The sequence below is a fragment of the Engraulis encrasicolus genome, chromosome 8 (assembly GCF_034702125.1).
Source record: "Engraulis encrasicolus isolate BLACKSEA-1 chromosome 8, IST_EnEncr_1.0, whole genome shotgun sequence".
In the NCBI taxonomy this organism is placed as follows: Eukaryota; Metazoa; Chordata; class Actinopteri; order Clupeiformes; family Engraulidae; genus Engraulis; species Engraulis encrasicolus.
In genome coordinates, this window is record NC_085864.1 from 19,670,460 (window position 1) to 19,689,573 (window position 19,114).

At 43.5% G+C, this 19,114-nt stretch overlaps 1 protein-coding gene across 2 annotated transcripts; it reads right to left on the reverse strand.

Moving 5' to 3' along the window:
• Positions 1 to 1,068: 1,068 nt before the first annotated feature.
• Positions 1,069 to 18,026, reverse strand: clasrp (CLK4-associating serine/arginine rich protein). 2 transcript variants are annotated; one of them, XM_063205133.1, is made up of 21 exons: positions 17,960 to 18,026; positions 16,213 to 16,344; positions 15,975 to 16,072; positions 14,690 to 14,791; positions 14,101 to 14,180; positions 13,458 to 13,542; positions 13,111 to 13,256; positions 11,935 to 12,031; positions 11,614 to 11,692; positions 11,143 to 11,216; positions 10,577 to 10,618; positions 10,245 to 10,469; positions 8,589 to 8,906; positions 8,197 to 8,231; positions 7,946 to 8,126; positions 6,464 to 6,503; positions 5,312 to 5,372; positions 4,264 to 4,369; positions 3,575 to 3,660; positions 3,281 to 3,305; positions 1,069 to 1,244 (listed from the first exon to the last, which is right to left on the reverse strand). In XM_063205133.1, the coding sequence occupies exons 2-21, from the start codon at positions 16,309 to 16,311 to the stop codon at positions 1,208 to 1,210; spliced, it is 2,016 nt and encodes a 671-aa protein (XP_063061203.1). In that variant the 5' UTR covers positions 16,312 to 16,344; positions 17,960 to 18,026; the 3' UTR covers positions 1,069 to 1,207. The 2 variants fall into 2 exon arrangements, with proteins under 2 accessions (XP_063061203.1, XP_063061202.1); XM_063205132.1 differs by lacking the exons at positions 1,069 to 1,244; positions 3,281 to 3,305; positions 3,575 to 3,660; positions 4,264 to 4,369; positions 17,960 to 18,026 and having other exon boundaries at positions 5,323 to 5,372; positions 6,460 to 6,503; positions 7,946 to 8,231.
• Positions 18,027 to 19,114: the final 1,088 nt, after the last annotated feature.

Here is a 19,114-nt window from a genome sequence, read left to right on the forward strand (position 1 = left end):
CTCGTACCAGCAAGTAATATGTCATAATGACATCACTGACAACAGCATTATATTTCAATATCTTGCAAAAGCTCAATTGTGAACTCTTTTTCTCATTTGCAATTGGGATGTTGAATGAAAAACATTCCCTCAAAAGTTGTTGTGGCTAGGCTGACAGCTGGGAAAATTTATCTTTTTCTCCACGGAGGAGGGGCCAGGAGGCGGGGCGAGGAAACAAGCACAAGTGGAGGAGGCAAGGCCGCATATTGTAACGCACTCAAGGTTACAATTTAAGTGCCTCAGAATAGCGGTTAGAAGCTATAGCCAACTAAAAAGTAAAACATTGTAACCTTGAGTGCCTCAGAATGTGTCTACCTGGACCAAGTTTGAGAACCACTACTACACTGATGAGCACCAAGGGAAAAAAAGGTGAAGACTAAGAAGCACTCCCTGAGGCATTTCCTGTTTGTGTTTAGTATTTTATTTGCATTTGGGGCAGATAAAACACATGCACACTTCGCATGGGGCCTTGTGATTAGGCAGTGATATTGTCATGACTGAATAGAGCAGGGGGGTGGGGGACTGTCAGGGGCATCTAAGGTCACTGCTGTGCTACGATAACTGAAACAGTTCTTAAAAATATACACCAGGGGGGTGCATTTCTTAAAACCATAGTTGCTAACTACATTAGCTACTTTGTTGTTTGCAATGCAATTTCCCATTGGCAACTACCGAAGTTGTGAACAGGCTAACTACGCTTTCGAGAAATGCACCCCAGAACAGAGAAAATGCACAAGGTCATAATGGCAATGACTGTGATAAGTGATGACTACAATGAAGGGAGACTGGTAGGGATGGTGGTGCCAAACAACGCCATTATTAGTGGTTGATTAGGTCTGTAGTCATATACTATCTCCAAGCACAACCAGACAGATTTAGTCTTTGAAGAGCATATGTTATATTGTCCTCTAATCATTTACATGGATGAAACATCTGAAACGGTTTAGTTCTTCAAAACACACACACATACACACGCACGCGCACACAGGTTAAAAAACTGCTGGGGTGGACAGACATTATGATACAGAGTGAAGACGTGTGAAATTAATTCATTTGTTTCTTTGCAATGGTGTGTTTCCAAAGACCCATTTCTTTCTTTCTTTCTTCCTTTCTTTCTTTGTGTGTGTCTGGGCTGGGTCCGGGGGTTGTGGGTGTTTGTTCAGCGGGATCAGTAGCGGTAGTAGGGACTTCGTGAGCGTGACCTCCTGCCAGACAGACAAGTCATAGTTACACACCCAAACAATCTACACTGTCCGTCTACAAAAAGTTGCCATAAAAAAGAAAAGAGAACAGAAAAAAAAGAAGCTCACATACTTAAAGGGGAACTTCTGCCAATTTCAATATTGCTGTACGCTACCCTTGACTTGTCAGAACCCGGTGATGCTGCATTTTTCAGCTCAGCCCTTTCCGAAATCTGTGCTATTCTAATGGGGGCAGACTTTGTTTACATTAAAAACCTTCTTAAAATAGGCCTACTCCAAATATTATATCACTGTTGTATCGCTGTTTGCTAGTTGTCTGCTGATGTTGCATAGCCTTTTGGATTGGTTATTGGGAATAAATCAAAATGTTTTTTTTGTTTTTTTTAATGTAAACAAACTCTGCCCCCATTACAATGACCAGGATCTCGGAAAAGGCTGAACAAAAAAAAAAACCTCAGGTACTGACAAGTCCAGGGTAGTATGAGCATTACAACTGCATGCCGAAATTGGAAGAAGTTGTCCTTTAAAGACTGGGGACATGCTTGCTGTGTGTGACCAAGTGAACATACTTCAGGATGACTGAAAGTGAAAGCCCAACTGGAAGACTCCAATTGTCATTGTGACACAGCATTGCACAGCACACAAGTGCACACAACGAAATTGCATTTATGCCTCACCCGTGCAAGGGGGCAGCCCCCAATGGCGCCTGAAAGGCAGCAGTGCAGCAGGACGGTACCATGCTCAGGGTACCTCGGTCATGGAGGAGGATGGGAGAGAGCACTGGTCAATTACTCCCCCCCCCACCAACCTGGCGGGTCATGAGTTTAACCGGCTACCTTTCGGCTAAAAGCCTGACGCCCTAACCACTTTACCATGACTGCCCATGACAGGAGCACTTTGCACAATACTGGAGGTATCGAAGGTATTATGGAAGTTCAAAAGATTGCCCCTTGTGATTTTGTCAATATTGGACCTCACGGAGTACCTTGTCAGGTGTTCTATCGCGCAAAATTGACATAAAATACAAACGGCAACGTGTTCGTGCACAAATGTGCCTGCGAATGCGTATCCTGCAACAAGCCTGCCCCAAGTCTAACATGTCATGATGTGTCACGATAACGACACATTAACTATGGCGCTGTTTCTATGTCACAACATTTACTTCCAGCCAGTGTTGCATTACTTTCTCCACCAACTAAGATCTTATTTATATATATACATTTATATTTTGGTATTTTTATACCTTTATTTTGACAGGACAGTTACAAAGAGACAGGAACAGGGTATATACACAAATCTTGAAGTCATACATTTTCGTTTTTTGCAAAAAAGATGCCCGAAAGGGAGCAGTGCGGCGGGACGGTACAATGCTCAGGTGGCTACAGTTGCGCGAATCACTGTTCACAAAAACAGTGATAATTGGTGAACCAACAAAGATTTCTTTTTATCAAAATGGTAACACTAAAAAAAATACTACCTCACAAAATAATACCTTTTAAGGAAATGTATAACTTTTAAGGTCATTGACTTTTGGCATTTGAATTTATCACCTTTTAATACTTTTTAAAACCCTGCATACACCCTGCAGGAAATGAGTTGGGGAGAGAGAGACACAGGGAAGGTTTGGCAAATGACCTCGGACCAGAATAATCAAACTCTGGTCGCCGGTGTAGTAGTCTAGTGCCCAGCCGATTGAGCCACGGCTGGGCCAACAACTACGATCTTGACGAATGAAAGAGAACGGCCGCTGCTTGAAAATAGATACTAAGAAGCTGTTTCCACGCAGCCTGCTAATTTTGAAAACGCATTGGTTTTGGCCCTCCGTTTACAGGTAAACAGAGATTTAAAACACACATATCAAAAATCCTGCTTTAAAAATATCCCATTTAGGGGGCTAAAACGCACTTGTTACAATCGAGTTTTTATTCATCCACATGTTGCGTTTACACCTAAACAAGAGAAGAAAATATCCACATTTAAAAATAGCAGGCTACATGGAAACAGCACCTAAAAGCACACAAAAGGAAGTGGTTACTCACCTTCTGGAAGAACTGTAATCTCGACCTGGGGGTTAGAAATCACACTTGTTATTTTTCTTATTTATATGTGCATATTTTTTTTGTCGCTGTCTCTTTGAATAGTTGATTATAACAGCTAGAGATAAGATCACATGAACAAACACCTCCATGTTTGAGTGTGACGGTGGGTGCGTTCCAATATGCAGGCTCCCGTCCGTCCTCTCTTGCTCTCTTGCCTTCTTGTGGCCTCGTGAAAATTTGATATAACTTTAAGACATAATGATTGTCATACATCTAAGGATCAGCAATACTTACTGTATTTTGGCGGGGAGGGCGAGTTGCTTCCTCGCCCATATTGCCTCTCCCAATCATCCCTCTCCTTCTCCCGACGCTCGCGCTCCCTGGAGGGAGGGGTTACAAGAAGAGAGATTCAGTTAACCCATTTTAGCCTAGGGCACCCGCAAAAAACGCCTGCTGAATGCCTGAGCCCTTTTTGGGAAATACCTCAGACTCTGAAGCACATAAAACATGAAAAAAGTTGCGTTTAAGTTGCTAGGACCCTCAGTTTGCCTTAGAACCCACATTTTTAATAAAAACACTAAAATCTCAACAGCCTGAATGCAGTGTATATGTCACTCCAGGCGCCCAAGGTCAAACAGCGTATGCGCAGCATCAGGTTGAAATGGGTTAAGTAGCACTTGATGTAGCCTATTGCTACATATAACCACAATATGTACTGAAAAAAAAAATGCACAGGCGCACACACACATTCTCTCTCTTCCTGTCTGTCTGTCACACACAGACTCTCGCTCTCAGTCACACACACACACACACACACACACACACACACACACACACACACACACACACACACACACACACACACACACACACACACACACACACACACACACACACACACACACACACACACACACTAAAAGAATGTAAATTAATTTTCTGTGCAGACAGACAGACACACACACAGAGCGTTGTGTCCCTACTTCATGCGTATCTTGCGGGCCATGGCGCGGAGTTCGCCCTCTCGTTCCTGCCGCTTGTTCTCCTGTTGCTGGATCTTCACCTGGGCCGCCTTCTTATCCGCCTTGGCTGCCATGGGAACACAAGAGCAATGTGATGAAGTGGTCTGCACACTGGGTATTAGCTCCAAAAATATAACATTTATTTCATTTCTACAAACGGCAACGTTTTGATCCAACAGGGGGATCTTCCTCAGGCGACAAGAGAAGACAAGAGCACACACACAGGACGCATAGGTAAGCATCATTAGCCCCTTAAGCCCAGGAGCCTATACTAAAAAGCTGTTTCAGGACTACCCCAGGCTCTTCTATTAGATGATTTACATCTTAACTTAACCTGGTTTACTGAACCAGCTTCTTAGTATACAGTGTAGGCCCCAGGAACTACAATCCTAGAAGAAGCCTAGTACCTGTAGGTGTTTATACTGATAGGGCAAGGCCAGAACTGGGCCAAAACAAGAACTGTTTATACTGTGGAACTTACGATAGTGACACAGAGGCGAATTCGGACAAGCGAAGCAAACTTCTATGAGGGAGGCGAAGGCAAGCGAAAAGAAGCGAAGCAAAATTATTCATCCAAGTTCAATATTATGCAAATGAGGAGTGAATTTCGCGTGCAGCGGCCAATTAAATCAACAACACAAATGTTGCATTCGATTTGATTCGCCACGAGGAGCTGATGACTGTTGAGCTGTCAAAATGGAACACTGAGTTTTGCCTCTCTTCGCCATGCTTGTTTCGCCTGCTATACTAAGAATCTGGTTCAGGAGTCAACCAGGTTAAGAGGTAAATCATCTAATAGAAGAGCCTGGAGTCCTCATTTTCTTAAGTATAATTTCTTAAATAATCATAAAAAGATCAAATTGGGCAGTAGGCAGCACAGTTTCAATGAGCAGCATAGTTGCAATACTTACTCTGGCCATCATCTTACACCGTACACCTTTATAAATGTGTGTGTCTGCGGTTAAGTAATTGTTCTGTGGTAGATCTAAAACAAAAGTGTAATGCTTACACTGCTTGTTGAGAGCCTTCTGCATGCGAAGCTTCAACTTTTCTTGCGGCGTCATCTTGGGCTAAAGGAGACAGAGTTGCATTAAAACCACACACTAGTGACAGACACCAGTCGTAAATAACTTCCCTAAGTTAAGTAAATAATTATTATGGAATTAGATATGTAAGGTTAAACAAATCTTCAATTGTACTGTAGACAAAACAGGGCAAGGTTTTTTTTTTACAAGCTCATCCAACTAAACTAAAATGCAAGGCGGCATATGTGCTGCATCACATACTATACTACAGGCCAGGCCTGAAACTCTTTAGCTGATCTGGGTCATTGGTGTGTAATGTTCGTCATTCAATGGGAGCTTAGTTCTGAAAGGAAAGTTTGAATGTCAGATTTGCACTCGTGAGTCCTCTTCATTCGTTCTGAGCAGGAATTTAACAGAACAGTCGGCGACAATCCAGCTAAATGCTGGGGTGTTTTTCGTCTTACCATCACCATAAATCCGTGTTGGAATGTAGCGGCAGAATGTCAACACTCAAAAATAGAAAAGTCAACAGTGTAATCTCTTTTTTGTTAGACGTACGATGTTGTACGACGCTCAAAGTGTCTGACTTCAAAAGTTCCGAAAACAAATAAGAATGGAGGTGTCATGCATTCACACACGTTGAGAGGGTGTATATAATACAGTTAAGGTGAAGTGCCGTTTCAGAATACTGCAAGGTCCTTTTTCTTATTTAAAATGAAATGAAATAACAGCGAAACAAAAAAAAAAACAAAAACAAAAAACAAAAAAAGAAAATGCACCAACAACATTATACATCGCAAGCACAAATAAAACAATTGGCTCAATGGGTCGTCTGGAATTTAAGTCCACAGGAAGTGAGTGCTGAAGGGTGGGAGGGGCAAAATGGTTGCCTAGGTGAACCCGTTAAGCAGTCCTGATTGGAGACAAGTTTATATGGCACAAAAGGGACAAGAGAGAGAGGGAGAGAGAGAGAGAGGAAGAGAGAGAGAGAGAGAGAGAGAGAGAGAGAGAGAGAGAGAGAGAGAGAGAGAGAGAAAGGCTGCAAGGCCTTGTTCACAACCACATCTGCCTGTGAGGGGGATGAGGGAGGCGCAGACTTTAGCAAGAAACCCAAACGAGATCAAATTCTTACTGACTTTGGCAGCTCCGGTCTCTTTACCACATGGAGTATCAGTCCTGCACAGACAAGAAAGAAAGGAAGAACGGAAGAAAGAAAGAAAGAGAAAGAAAGAATTAAAGAAGTCAATTTAGTGCACAATGTAGCAACATTTGAACCGTGGCATGATGCAATTCAATTTGACGGGTAGCAAGACGGGAATACTAGGCTTGAAATTCTGGACAATCTACAGCAGGGGTGTCAAACATACGGCCCGCGGGCCGCATCCGGCCCGCCAGAGGGTTCCATCCGGCCCGGATGTAAAAAAAAAAAAAAAAAAATTTTTTTTTTTTTTTTACATTTTTTTTTGTTGAAATAACCGAAATGCGCAATTACGGCCCTCGGGGCAAAATCGAGACCTGCATGACATTAACCCAATGGTCCCTCTGTTACACTGTATATATGTAGTAAACTGCACATCACACTTTTATTATAAATAGTGAATTTGTACTGTAACAGGCATTTGATAAAGCTCATATATTATAGACCTCATATATAGAGATAAAATGTTAATACTTCTTATTCGTATTGTATTGGTATTGGTTGTAATTAAATAATAAATATAATTGGATTTGTATTGGTTCCTATTAAGCTCAAACTGGAAACGGGATGTTAGAATGCGTGAAAATGCAGGAAATTACATATAAGAAATACAAAATGTTCTGGGGGAAAACCCCTGGACCCCCTACCAAAAAGAAATGTCTCATATTTAATTAATTTAATTGCCAATGAATGAATGAAGTCAAGGAAATTTTGTATAGGATTACCAGTATTGCATTGCTTTTTACATATTCAACACACTTAAAACGTGATAGTACTGAACACTAATCCTCTGCTTTACGTTTTTTTTTGTTTTTTGCGATGGTGTTAGTAATGCGGCCCGCTTGAGGTCCACATGGGTTGTATGCGGCCCCCGGACCAAAATGAGTTTGACACCCCTGATCTACAGTATTTCCACATGTGCAGTCATGTCTTCTCTATGTAATGCGTGTACACCATTTTGCATTTATCCTGGAAATACTTTGGATCAGATGTTAAACTGCGTTACATTCTAAATTTCATTATGCTGTACATCTTGCATGAGTAGTACCTAGGGGCGTAAATAAATAGTAATTTATATGTATCGACGCATCGATCCTACGGTCGATGATCGAATCGAATTGTACCGTATCGTGGGGAATTCTGAAGTATCAAAAAAAAAAGAATCACTGGCCCTAGTTCCACAACATAATAGAAGTGGAAAAGTAATTGGAAAAATATTGAATTGTATCATATTGTATCGTGGAGCATTTTTAAGTATCAAACTTAATCAAATCACTGCCTTAAGAAATAGATATCAAATCGTATTGTTATGCAGGCTGTGATTTCCAGCCCTAGTAGTCAAATTTTAAGTAGACTCTAATCCATTTCAATCAATTCAAATCTACTGTATGGGCTGTGTAGTGTTTAGTGGGGCACTCACTTTCTCAGCTTGTCCGAGAGTGAGCTGGTGGAGGGGGCACCGGAGCGAGCGCTGCCAGGGGACGGGGATCGACTGTGCAGGGGCGACTGAGAGGGGCTGGGGCTGCGGCTCTCTCTCTCCCTCTCCCTCTCCCTCTCGGCCCGATAGTAGCCCGACGACCGCCCAGCACCACCACCTCCTCCTCCTCCTCCTCCTCCTCCTCCCTCCTCCTCCTCCTCCGCCTCCACCACCTCCTCCTCCTCCTCCTCTACGGAAGCGGTCCCCTGAGCGAGACAAGGATCTTGACCTGCGGAGGGGAAACGGCCATCATATTTAAACAGTTCCTTCACACAAGTAGGGGAAAAAAATGATGCAATTTAAATGAACTCAAAATTGCTTTTAGTTCCATTACAGAGGTGCTGGCTGCTCTAATGCAGTAGGCACAATAACCATGCTTGTCTGGGAAGGATAAACCAAGTTTATCTAGTCTTTTGCTCCTCCAAAAAAAATAAAAATAACAAAAAAAATGCTGATTGCATGGAGGTGCATATTTGGTGAGAAAAAAATGGTGTGGGTGTTCAGTTTTCAATCTTTTTGTCGTTTTTTTTTTTTAAACATCATCATCATCATCATCCCAGCGGGGCTGCAATTGAGAATGCCCCACCTCGTGCGTCTGTGGGAAGTGTATCGCCGGCCCCTGTCCCTGTCCCGGTCCCTATCTCGGGAACGGGAGCGTGAGTGGGCGCGAGAGTCATAGCGCCTCCTGTGGCCGCCTCCAGTACTGCCACTGCCACCGCCGCCTCCGCTGCGCTGCTGCTGCGAGTGCGAGTCGGAGAACTGTCGCGACCGGGATCGGGAGGAGGAGCGCGCGTAGCGACCGTCTCTGCTGCCCCGCCAGCCGCTGCGGCGCGACCGCGATGAAGACCGTGACCGTGAAGACCGAGAGGAGGAGGAAGACCGGCTGGAGGAAGAGTGGCGTCGGCTGTGGAGAGTAGGAGGGTGGAGGGGGAGAGGACAAAAATCATAAAAACCATGATGTTAACACTTTGAATTTAAGAAGCGAGGGTATTGTCACGCTCAAGATGTTTAGAGAATCAGGCAGGTACGTGGACCCAAAGGAACAGTTCGAGGTGAGTAGTATGTTTGCACACTGAACAAGTCCTATTCATTGAACAAGTCTAATTCAGTGAACAAGTCTAATTCAGTGTGCGAACCTACTTCTCACCTTAACACTTAGAATTTGTACAATATGTTCTGTAATTTAAAATCAGGAGGTCTAAACTGAAGCTCGCACTCAGTACCTCAGACCTCCTGATTTTGAATAACTCTATATCCAAAGCACCACCACACAACAAAAGCCACCTTGATAAGAGCAGGCCCTCTCTTTGATTACAATATGTTCTGAGGTGCGTTTTGAGAAACTGTAGTTGCTAGCCAGTTAGCAACTTGGGTAGTTGCCAATGGGAAAATTGCATTGCAAACAACAAAGTAGCTAACGTAGTTACCAATGATGGTTTCGAGAAATGCACCCCTAGACAGCACAGCGAACTCTTAACATCCTCACTCAACGGAATCAAGATGACGCACCCTGACTGAATGTCTACTTTTACTTGACAATTCAGACTTAAGACGCGGCTACCATTTGCCTAAAAATGATAAATTACCTTGTATGACAACTCTGAGAAATTGGAGGACACGGTTATTACACATTCCCTACGCAAGTCTTTCATGAGAACGTTTCACACATAACCCCTATCTGAGCAGGTTTTTTAACATAGAAGCATATTTGATTTTTCTAATCTCTCTGCTTCTCCCTACTTCTAGTGTTGAGTCATTTCTTCGCAAGACAGAGAGAGAGAGAGAGAGAGAGAGAGAGAGAGAGAGAGAGAGAGAGAGAGAGAGAGAGAGAGAGAGAGAGAGAGAGAAATGTCTTAGCAAAGTGCTCTTCCCTACTTCTAGTCAATGTCTAATCAGGTCTTCGCGAGAGAGAGAGAGAGAGAGAGAGAGAGAGAGAGAGAGAGAGAGAGAGAGAGAGAGAGAGAGAGAGAGAGAGAGAGAGAGAGAGAGAGAGAGAGAGAGAGTTAGAGAGAGAGGCAGAGAAGAGAGAGAGAGAGAGAGAGAGAGAGAGAGAGAGAGAGAGAGAGAGAGATAGATAGATAGATAGATAGATAGATAGATAGATAGATAGATAGAGAGAGAGATAGATAGATACGAATGTCTTAGCAAAGACAGAGAGAGAGAGGCCATCACTACACACGACAGTCAAAGCAAAACCAACGAGCCAATGAGAAGACAGGCAGGCAAGGGGAAAGATACCGACCGGGAGCCTCTGCTATGACCTGCAGAGGGGTGCGTGGGCTGCTGATTGGACGAGCTGCCGGAGGCGTGGCCGTGGCCCCCCACTTGGTGGGGGTTGGGGGGCGCCTGGGTCGGGGGGCCGTCGCCCTCATCCTCGCTGCCCCCAAAGCTGGTGATGAAGGTGATCTTCTCCTTGCCTGGCGTGCGGGAGCGCGAGCGAGACTCCGAGCTGGACTCCGACTGAGGACTGTGGGAGGAAGACAAGGGGATGTCAGGTTGAGGGGATGTTTCTCCACGGCGTCATTGCGTTAGTAGTTAGCAGTTTACTAGGTTGAAATGCAGTTTCCAACTCACCGTTTGTATGGGTCGTAGGTCGGGCTATCTCTCCGTGCGTAACTAGTGAAATAAGAACGACAGTTAGATCCACTGTGACTGCAGGGTGCAAACACAGGAAACGGCCACATAACAGCATGACACCTTCAGTACTCAGAACTATAATCAGAACTATAATTCAGTACTCAGAACTATAAATATCTGATGTGCTTTAGGGCTGCAACGATAAACTCAACTCACAATTCGGTTCGTATCATGATTTTTGACCTAAGGTTTGATTTAAAACCCACGTTTAAAAAAAACAAACAAATGTTTTATTTATGATAGGCCAGTGAAGGTGGGGACAGGAAACGAGTGGGAAGAGAGAGTAGGGGAAAGGCCGGCAAAGGACCCAGGCCGGGAATCGAACCAGGGTCAGCTGCATGGCAGACGAGTTCCCTGCCATTTGGCCACGGCAGGGCCATAAATGATTTTTTAAATGTATATTTTGTTAATTTATATTCACAAAAAAAGCTAATTAACTAAATCAATAGGTAGAGCAGGTTACAAGTCGCTACTAAGTATTGAAAACTATGATCTGGTCTCACCTGGGCGGACTTATTTGTCTGCCTTTCAGCCGCTTCTCTCTGAACTCTCTCCTCTGTCTGCGTGACCTTCGGCCCTGTGAGGAAGACAAAGACATGATATCAGAGTCAGTCGAAACTCAGCACAATATTGTGGCCAGAAAAAGCAATGAAAATGTTGCACCTAACAATCAAAATCGAAAACGACTGATAGTACATCTTACAGAGTTACCACACACAACTACCATACTTCCAGCGCAACCCTCGAATGCAGATGTAAAATGAGACCAATGATAGGAAGTGGTAAGACTGCACACTGCCAACTGTGCTACAAAAAAAGTAACTTTACATAATCCAATTCTGGTGACACCGGATCATTAGGTGGGTTAACCAGGCCGATTGGGAGCTGTTATTCGTTATCTTCTTGGTCTAGAGACCAACATCTCGGTACGAGATTTGAAAGTTGAGAATAATCAGGCAAACAGGTGTCCATACCGAGTACATGGCCTTCTCAGCCTCGAGGGCCTTGGCGTGCTTGATGGCCTCCACCTCCTCCTTATCCTTCCTCAGCATCCTGCAACGCGCAGCACAACACAACACAAGCACAGCGCTCAGTCTGGGGTGTGTTTCTTGAAAGCATAGTTATTAGCTCTTTAGAAACTTGGGTAGTTGCCAATGGGAAATTGCATTGCAAACAACAAAGTAGCTAATGAAGTGAGCAACTATAGTTTCTAGAAATGCACCCCTGGACAACAAACAGCTTCAAATGTTACATCTTTTTGCCCAATCTTATCGAGATCATGTGACGGTCATTACCTGACAAAGTCTCCTTCTGCCATCCCGTAGGCGGTAGCCATCTTGTTCACATCCAACACCTGCTCCTGATTCAGCTCATCCACATCCACCTCCACATCTGACCAAAGGCACAGACGTGACACAAGCACAGAATACAAAGATGAACGCATTAACCCGTTAAGACACAACGTTATAAATTTGCTGTTACCAGACTTGCAATGACCAAGTTGTAGTGCATTACTAAAGGCCCTGTGTTGTGTCATAGTATTATAGTACCATGGTACTTAACTTTTCAATAACTATAACAGCGTGCCACTGGAGATACGGTATGTTAAGAGGCTATGGCCCACTGCTGTGCAAACTTCAGAGCAATCAGAACTCTATACATACACATACACATACACATAGACATAGCTAGAGGGCTCTACACATACGGATAGCTAGAGGGCAAATAGCCAATGAAGTGCTCAAAATGTTCCGTCATCGTCAACACTGAGCACACCATCGCATTTGTGCCAATACTACACCAGGAGCACACAAATCATTATCTTGATGTGCATTACAGATGGCCCACATACACCATTAAAAGCCTATAACGTGCCTTGAACATTTGGTGTAACAGGAATATGATTGGGCCTCTGTAACATCTCACGCTCATGCAACAGACAAGGCACATTTGAGCTACCCTGTATGATGGGAATGAGTGCCTGCAGGAACGATGTTAGTTGGCTTTGGCCCGTAACGTTAAAGATTTTAATTTTTGTCTTCAGAGAATTTGAGTTTGACACCCATGTTCTAGTCTTTCTGCACGGACAAGGAGCATGGAGCTACTTAGGGCTGTGCAATATATCGAGTTGAAACAATATTTTTGTCATATGTCTATACGGCCAAAAGGTAGGCTACACTAAGCGCAATACATTCCCCTCAACTTGAGCTATTGCGAGCACAGAGCAGACTTGCTACCCAAAACTCATGTAGAACACCACTTTGTGTTTCTCTATCCCCCTCCAATCACGCTGCTGAAGGGAGGGAAGATTGTGAATCGCTCATCACAATTATTTGTCTTTAAAAGAAATATCTCTAAAAAATAGAAATATCTCTAAGAAATATCTAAAAAATGTGTGATATCAGTATCGACTAAAATAATCGTGATATCAATTTTCCTCATAATCGAGCAGTCCTAGAGCTACTACTCACCTATGTCAGGGATGCCCTCGTCCTCCTCAGACGCCTCCTCCTCCTCGGAGTCCTCCTCTTCCTTGTCCGACAGGAGGAGAGGGTCCGTGTCCATGACGGTGCTGTCCTCATAGGTGTAGCCAATCGTGGCTTTCTTCTCTGCCAGCCTGCCAATCAGAGCGCACGATCGCAGTGACACCTTAGATATCAATCTCACAACTGTTAGGTTAAGATCAAAGGTGGTGAAAGCTGGCACACAGGAGAGTATAGTGTAAGAGAGGATGAGAAAAATTGCCCATTTGAACAAGTTTGGAAGTTTGACAGAGAGGTAAAAAGAAAAGAGAGAAAAAAGGACTAAAAAAACTCACTTTTTCTTCTCGTCTTCATTTGGTCTCGGCAGGCCACCGTATAATTCATCCACATAGATCTGGTACAAGCACTGCTCCTCGGAGACTGGAAACACAAGAAAACACAAGACCTGGCTTGTCAATGACCCAGTCCGGCTCTCCGAGAAGCGCATGTCAAAATAGCATTCATTGAAAGCATGAAACTCATTCTTGTGACCCACAATGAAACACTTTAAGCATACTTGTCTGTCTGTCAGCAAATATCTTTGCAATGAATCCTTACATTCGCCCCGCCCAGAATTACTTCACTGAATTTGCTTGCATGCATCATGATGACTGCAGGGTAGTCATGGGTAAGCCGCGTCAGACTTGTAGCCCAAGGGTTGCCAGTTTGACTCCCAACCCGCCAGGTTGGTGGGGGGAGTAGTTCACCAGTGCTCTGCCCCATCCTCCTCCATAACTAAGCCCTGAGCATGGTGCCGTCCTGCCACACTGCTCCCTTTCAGGCACCATTGGGTGAGGCATTAATGCAATTTGGTTGTGTGCAATTAACACTTACGTGCTGTGTTACAATAACAATGGGAGTTGGGAGTTTCCCAGTTGGGCTTCCACTTTCGCTTCATGGATGTACTGTATTGTGCATTGGGGGATAATGGAAACTCACTGTTGGCGAAGTCGTTCTGCACAAGTCCCCTGTAGCGCTCGTAGTTGCACTTCCGCTCCTCTGACTCCTGCTCTGCAGACCTGTCACACAACATACAGTACACACCAGGGGAAGCATTTCAGTCACATACAGTGCACCAGGGGAAACATTTCAGTCACAACATTTACTTTCAATGTCAGGTTAAAAAAAAACAACAACAACAGACATTGACCCAAAGTAGTCTGCGGTCATGACATACAACATACACTACACAAGGAAAAAAATGTTCTGAATTTTTTCAATGTCACATGTAAAAATAACAGGAATTGAACCAAAATGGCCAATGAGAAACATGAACATGCATAATAATTCACTTTCCATGTCTCACGTAAAAAAACCCAAACAAACAGGCCTTGACCCAAAGGGCTCATTCCAACATTCAGTGTTCTCGATCACTGCCCATTGCACAATAAGAGCTGTGGATGTGTAAGCTTTCAGAGCCAAAGCAGTCTCTGAGGCCCAGATCATCAGCAAAAAAGGTATTTAAAAAACAGTATTGGGAACACTGTGCACCAGGATTTGAAATACGAGTATTTGTTGAAGTACTCACGTGGTGTTGAGCAGCGGGGGTGTGTAGGTGGGGATGTAGTCCAAGTGTGCCCGCACATCAAACCTGTCAATCATGTTGTTGACATCACCCTGCCAAGGCATCCTGGAATGAAGCAGACACAGTTAGTAAAAAGCTGGGTGGCATGCAAGCATGAATACTTGCATGGCAGTAAAGTCTATTCTATTCTATACAAGAATGCATGATTGAATGAATGAATGACTGAATGGATGGATGAATGAATGAATGAATGAAATAAGAATAGTGTTCGAGTTAACATTGCAATGTCATTGCTGTACACATGTGGTCCTGCTGGAGCATGAATACCGAATTATGTATACATGCTTGGTTTGCATATACCTGAGAGGGTAGATACCCAGGGGTGTAAATAATAATCAATATGCATCAGTGCATCGATCATGCGGCCGACGATCTAATTGAATCATATTGTATCGTGGGGCATTCTTATTATCGAAAATAATAGAATCGCTGCCTAAAGAAATCGATACAGGCTGTGATTTACAGCCCTATACCTGATTTCAAATAGGTGTAGGTGCTGTATGAGCACAGTAAAGGGAAATGCAGACGAAGTTCTCCCTAACGAGAGTGCCAGTCTCTTTGTCTGGATCACCCAAACATGGAAAACTAGACACAGGCCCTCGAGGGGGCATAAATAATTTGTTGCAGGCAGGAGGAAACCCAAAGAACAGTGCTTATCTGCACAAGAGCTTATCTAAAGGCTGCAGCTTTATTCCATTCAGGATGCTGCATTTCCCCAACATGAACTGCCGAGCCTTTACTTGCTCACATTCAGTTCTTTGCCGTTTATGTCTCAATGTCTGTCTGTATTTATATGGTTGGGCTGTGTTGATGGTTGATGGGAAAAAAAACACATTTCCCCTTAGGCACAATAAAGGAATCAACCTATCTAAAGCGATCCCAGTTTTCCCATCACTGCCCTCCGATATTGGACAAGCTCCTGTCTGATAAAGCAGGGGTGGAGATTGGAGAACCCATCTCTCCTGTGCAGTTTCACATGAAATCTGACATGTTTCGTACAGAAGTCTTAGAAATTACATTTGCAATACAATTAAGTTATAATTCAGGGGAGGACCCAGAGAAGGTAGGGTCTATTTTAAAGGTTGCTGCCTTTATAATATACACCCTAAAGTGCAGGTGGAAATCCCTGTTTGGGTGCATAGTACGTCCCTTGGTGGAATCTGAGGTGGCCCCTCGTATGAAAAGGGTTTCCCACCCATCTGATAAGGGAAGGCCTTATCCAACTTACATGTTGATGGGGCTCTCAGCCGCCAAGGCCACTGCCGGATCCAGACTGATCTTGTAGGCTCTTCCATGCACCTGAAGAAACTGGGCAGGGTCTTTTTTCTGTAAAAATTAAGAAAAACAATGTTACGAGTGTGCATCAAAAAAAGTATGCATTTGTGTGTGCGTGTGTCCTCGAGGACTCTGATGGAGACGCATGTCAAAACGTTAGGGATAAAAATAAACATCCGAATAGTACTCACAATCTTCTCGTAATACTCTCTCCGTCGCTCCCCTCGCCGCTTGTAGTCCACCATCATCCCGCGCAGCTTGCGCTCGTGCCGTCGGGCCTCCTGCCACATGATGGCGCCGCTGGGGGGGGCACACAACGCCTTCTGGGGGAGGTGGGCACAAAGGGTAGTCATGGGTAAGTGGTTAGGGCGTTAGGCTTGTAGCCCAAAGGTTCGCCGGTTCACCTCCCGACCCACCAGGTTGGTGGGGGGGAGTAATTAACCAGTGCGCCATTGGGGGCTGCCTCTTTGCACTGTGCAGTGTGAACTTGTGTGCTGTGGAGTGCTGTGTCACAATAAGAATGGGAGTTGAAGTTTACGTATGTCAAGCTATTACTTTTATTGATAACAAGTACAGGGTTGCCAATTGACGTCCCCGTGTCCCGTTTTGGCTAAACACGGAACCTATACATGTATATACCGGTATCAATACGGGACAATTCCATATTTCAAGGGACGGTTGGCAACCCCTTGGTAAGTAAGAGTCATATACAGTGCCCAAAAGAACCACATGTGGCTCTCGCGTCATAGGTTCCTGACCCCTGCTAACAGATGGCCCACACAGCTGTCGTTAAGAAAATAAGAACTTCAGGCTCCTGTATTAGGCCAGGGTTTCCCCCAACACTTAATTGCTAAGGCTTGACAAAACACCTATCTACTTTCAATGTCTGTGGCAAATCAGGGTTAGTGAATAAACCAAAACCTGTTCAATGAATAAACAGTACACTTCAGTGTCTTGTTCCAAGCCGCCAATGTCATGAACCTTCTCTTGCTGTCAGGACACGCATTTGATAACATAAACGATCATTTTCATGCAATAGTATTCCCAGCTAGCTCAACGTTTTTCGAAATGTGAAGTTGCTCAATACTTTATTTTTAGTAAACAAACGAGTGTCATGTCTGGGCTCATGTGTAAGTTTTCATTGCAAACCAAAAGCAACAGGGTCGATCATTGTAGGCATGCAGCGAAAAATTGCCAACATAATGGTAGAAAGTAGTACAGTATTCTACATGTCAAATTAGTTGCAATCAGTGAGCATTTCAGAAGGCCAAATGCAAGGCTTCCACAAACCAATCATAGACTGCACAGAGCTTAGTAAAGGTAAAGGTAGAGTAAACCAAGTAACTTAGAACATACAACAACACACTGTTTTGACATGTAGACACATGTGACACAAAATGCACAGAGTTTGACTGCGTAAGAAACAAACAATTAACCCCCCATTCACTCATAAATCACAATTTCGTCTAGGTGCGCCTAATGACAAGCTAGGCTAATCATGGTAGCTGCTACTTTACAAGACCTAAAATGGACTAGGAACTAGCAGAACCCCACAGGCAACCTTTCTGCATATTCGCTAACGTTGCTAAAACACATTAAAATATTACTGTGCGTTTCGAAATCACCAGCATTTAAGTAACTAGTTCAAAGACATTACGATAATATAACCGTTCTAACGAGGCTCGTTTCACAACAACTGCATTAACTACTTACATAACATGGGCTACCAAAAGACAATTTTGGACTTGATGTTAGCAGCTGTTCGCTGGATATCCTAGCGACTGCCCTGCTACATTCACGCAGTAATACGCTAGCGTTTGAACACGAAAGCAATCAAACAACACATTATCTGCAGGGTTCCACAACGAACAACAATGCATTAACATCTAATTTAGCGATTAATATTTGAAGGCAAATGTATATGAATTATTTACATACCTTACTGGTGAATGTAGGCTCTCACGCTAACATTGATTTGTGTTACTGCAATCACCCAGTGGAATCTTTTGCTAATGTGGACTCCCACTTCTTGCTATTAGCGCCATCTTTAGTTACGGAGTGGAACTATTTTCATTCCATCAAAAAGGGATTTTAGATTTAGATTTAGATAATTGTTCACCCTTGTTCAATTCACTATTAAAACAATGTTGTTTCCAAAAATATGGCCAGAATGTCTCTGATATGATTAAAATAAGGAAATACACAATTTTCGAGGTGGAAGGGCATACTGGTTAGAGGTTAAGGAGGTTAATGTAGCCTAATAAAAGTTTTAAACACCAAGATAATAGTCTGCCCTGTCATCAGAGGGCTTCAACTGGTTTCGCCGCCCTGATGAAGACTGATTGCAGTCGAACGTGTAGGCGTTATCCATTATAATAAAGGATTTTAAACTTTTTTCACTAAGATCAGTGTGCCTTGTAGGCCTATCATTCAGACTATTTCTTTCAACAAGGAACCTTCTGTTTGGACCTTCACATTTTGGAGATAGTCACAAGCCCAGTTACTGAAGGCTTCAACTGGTATGTTTTACGCTTCTAAAATCATTACTACAAGTGAGGTGGGGCAAACACATAGGCCTAACATAACATCATTCATCTAGCACTGGGCAAGGGCAATGGGCCAGAATGCCACCTTGCGGAAGGTTGAATACTCATGAACGGCCATCCGGGTAGGCTACTTTGCTCTTAAATTTGCGTTACGCCCCTTTATGGGTGTGCTGTCCCCAGTATCTGTCATGAACAGCCAGCCAACTCATTCATTCATTTGTGAGAGGAAAACGGGCGAGTCAGGATGCCGTTGATTCCATTTAATGAAGAAAGGTTTAACTGTAACAAAGTATAAAACAAAAAGTATTCAATAATAAAGTCCATTTAAGTCTATTAAGTCCATTAAACATCTGCTGTGTCTTGAGAAGAAGAAGAGACGATTACGGGAGGGAAGATTACCGGAGGTATATGGGAAGGAGATCAAGGAAAATGTATGATATTTAAATAAACAGTTAAATCACAAGTTAGGTTAATCAGAGGAATAAGAAATATGGATTAAGATGATTACTTACAGACGGTATTTACTTTAGGAGTATTAGAAACAAGG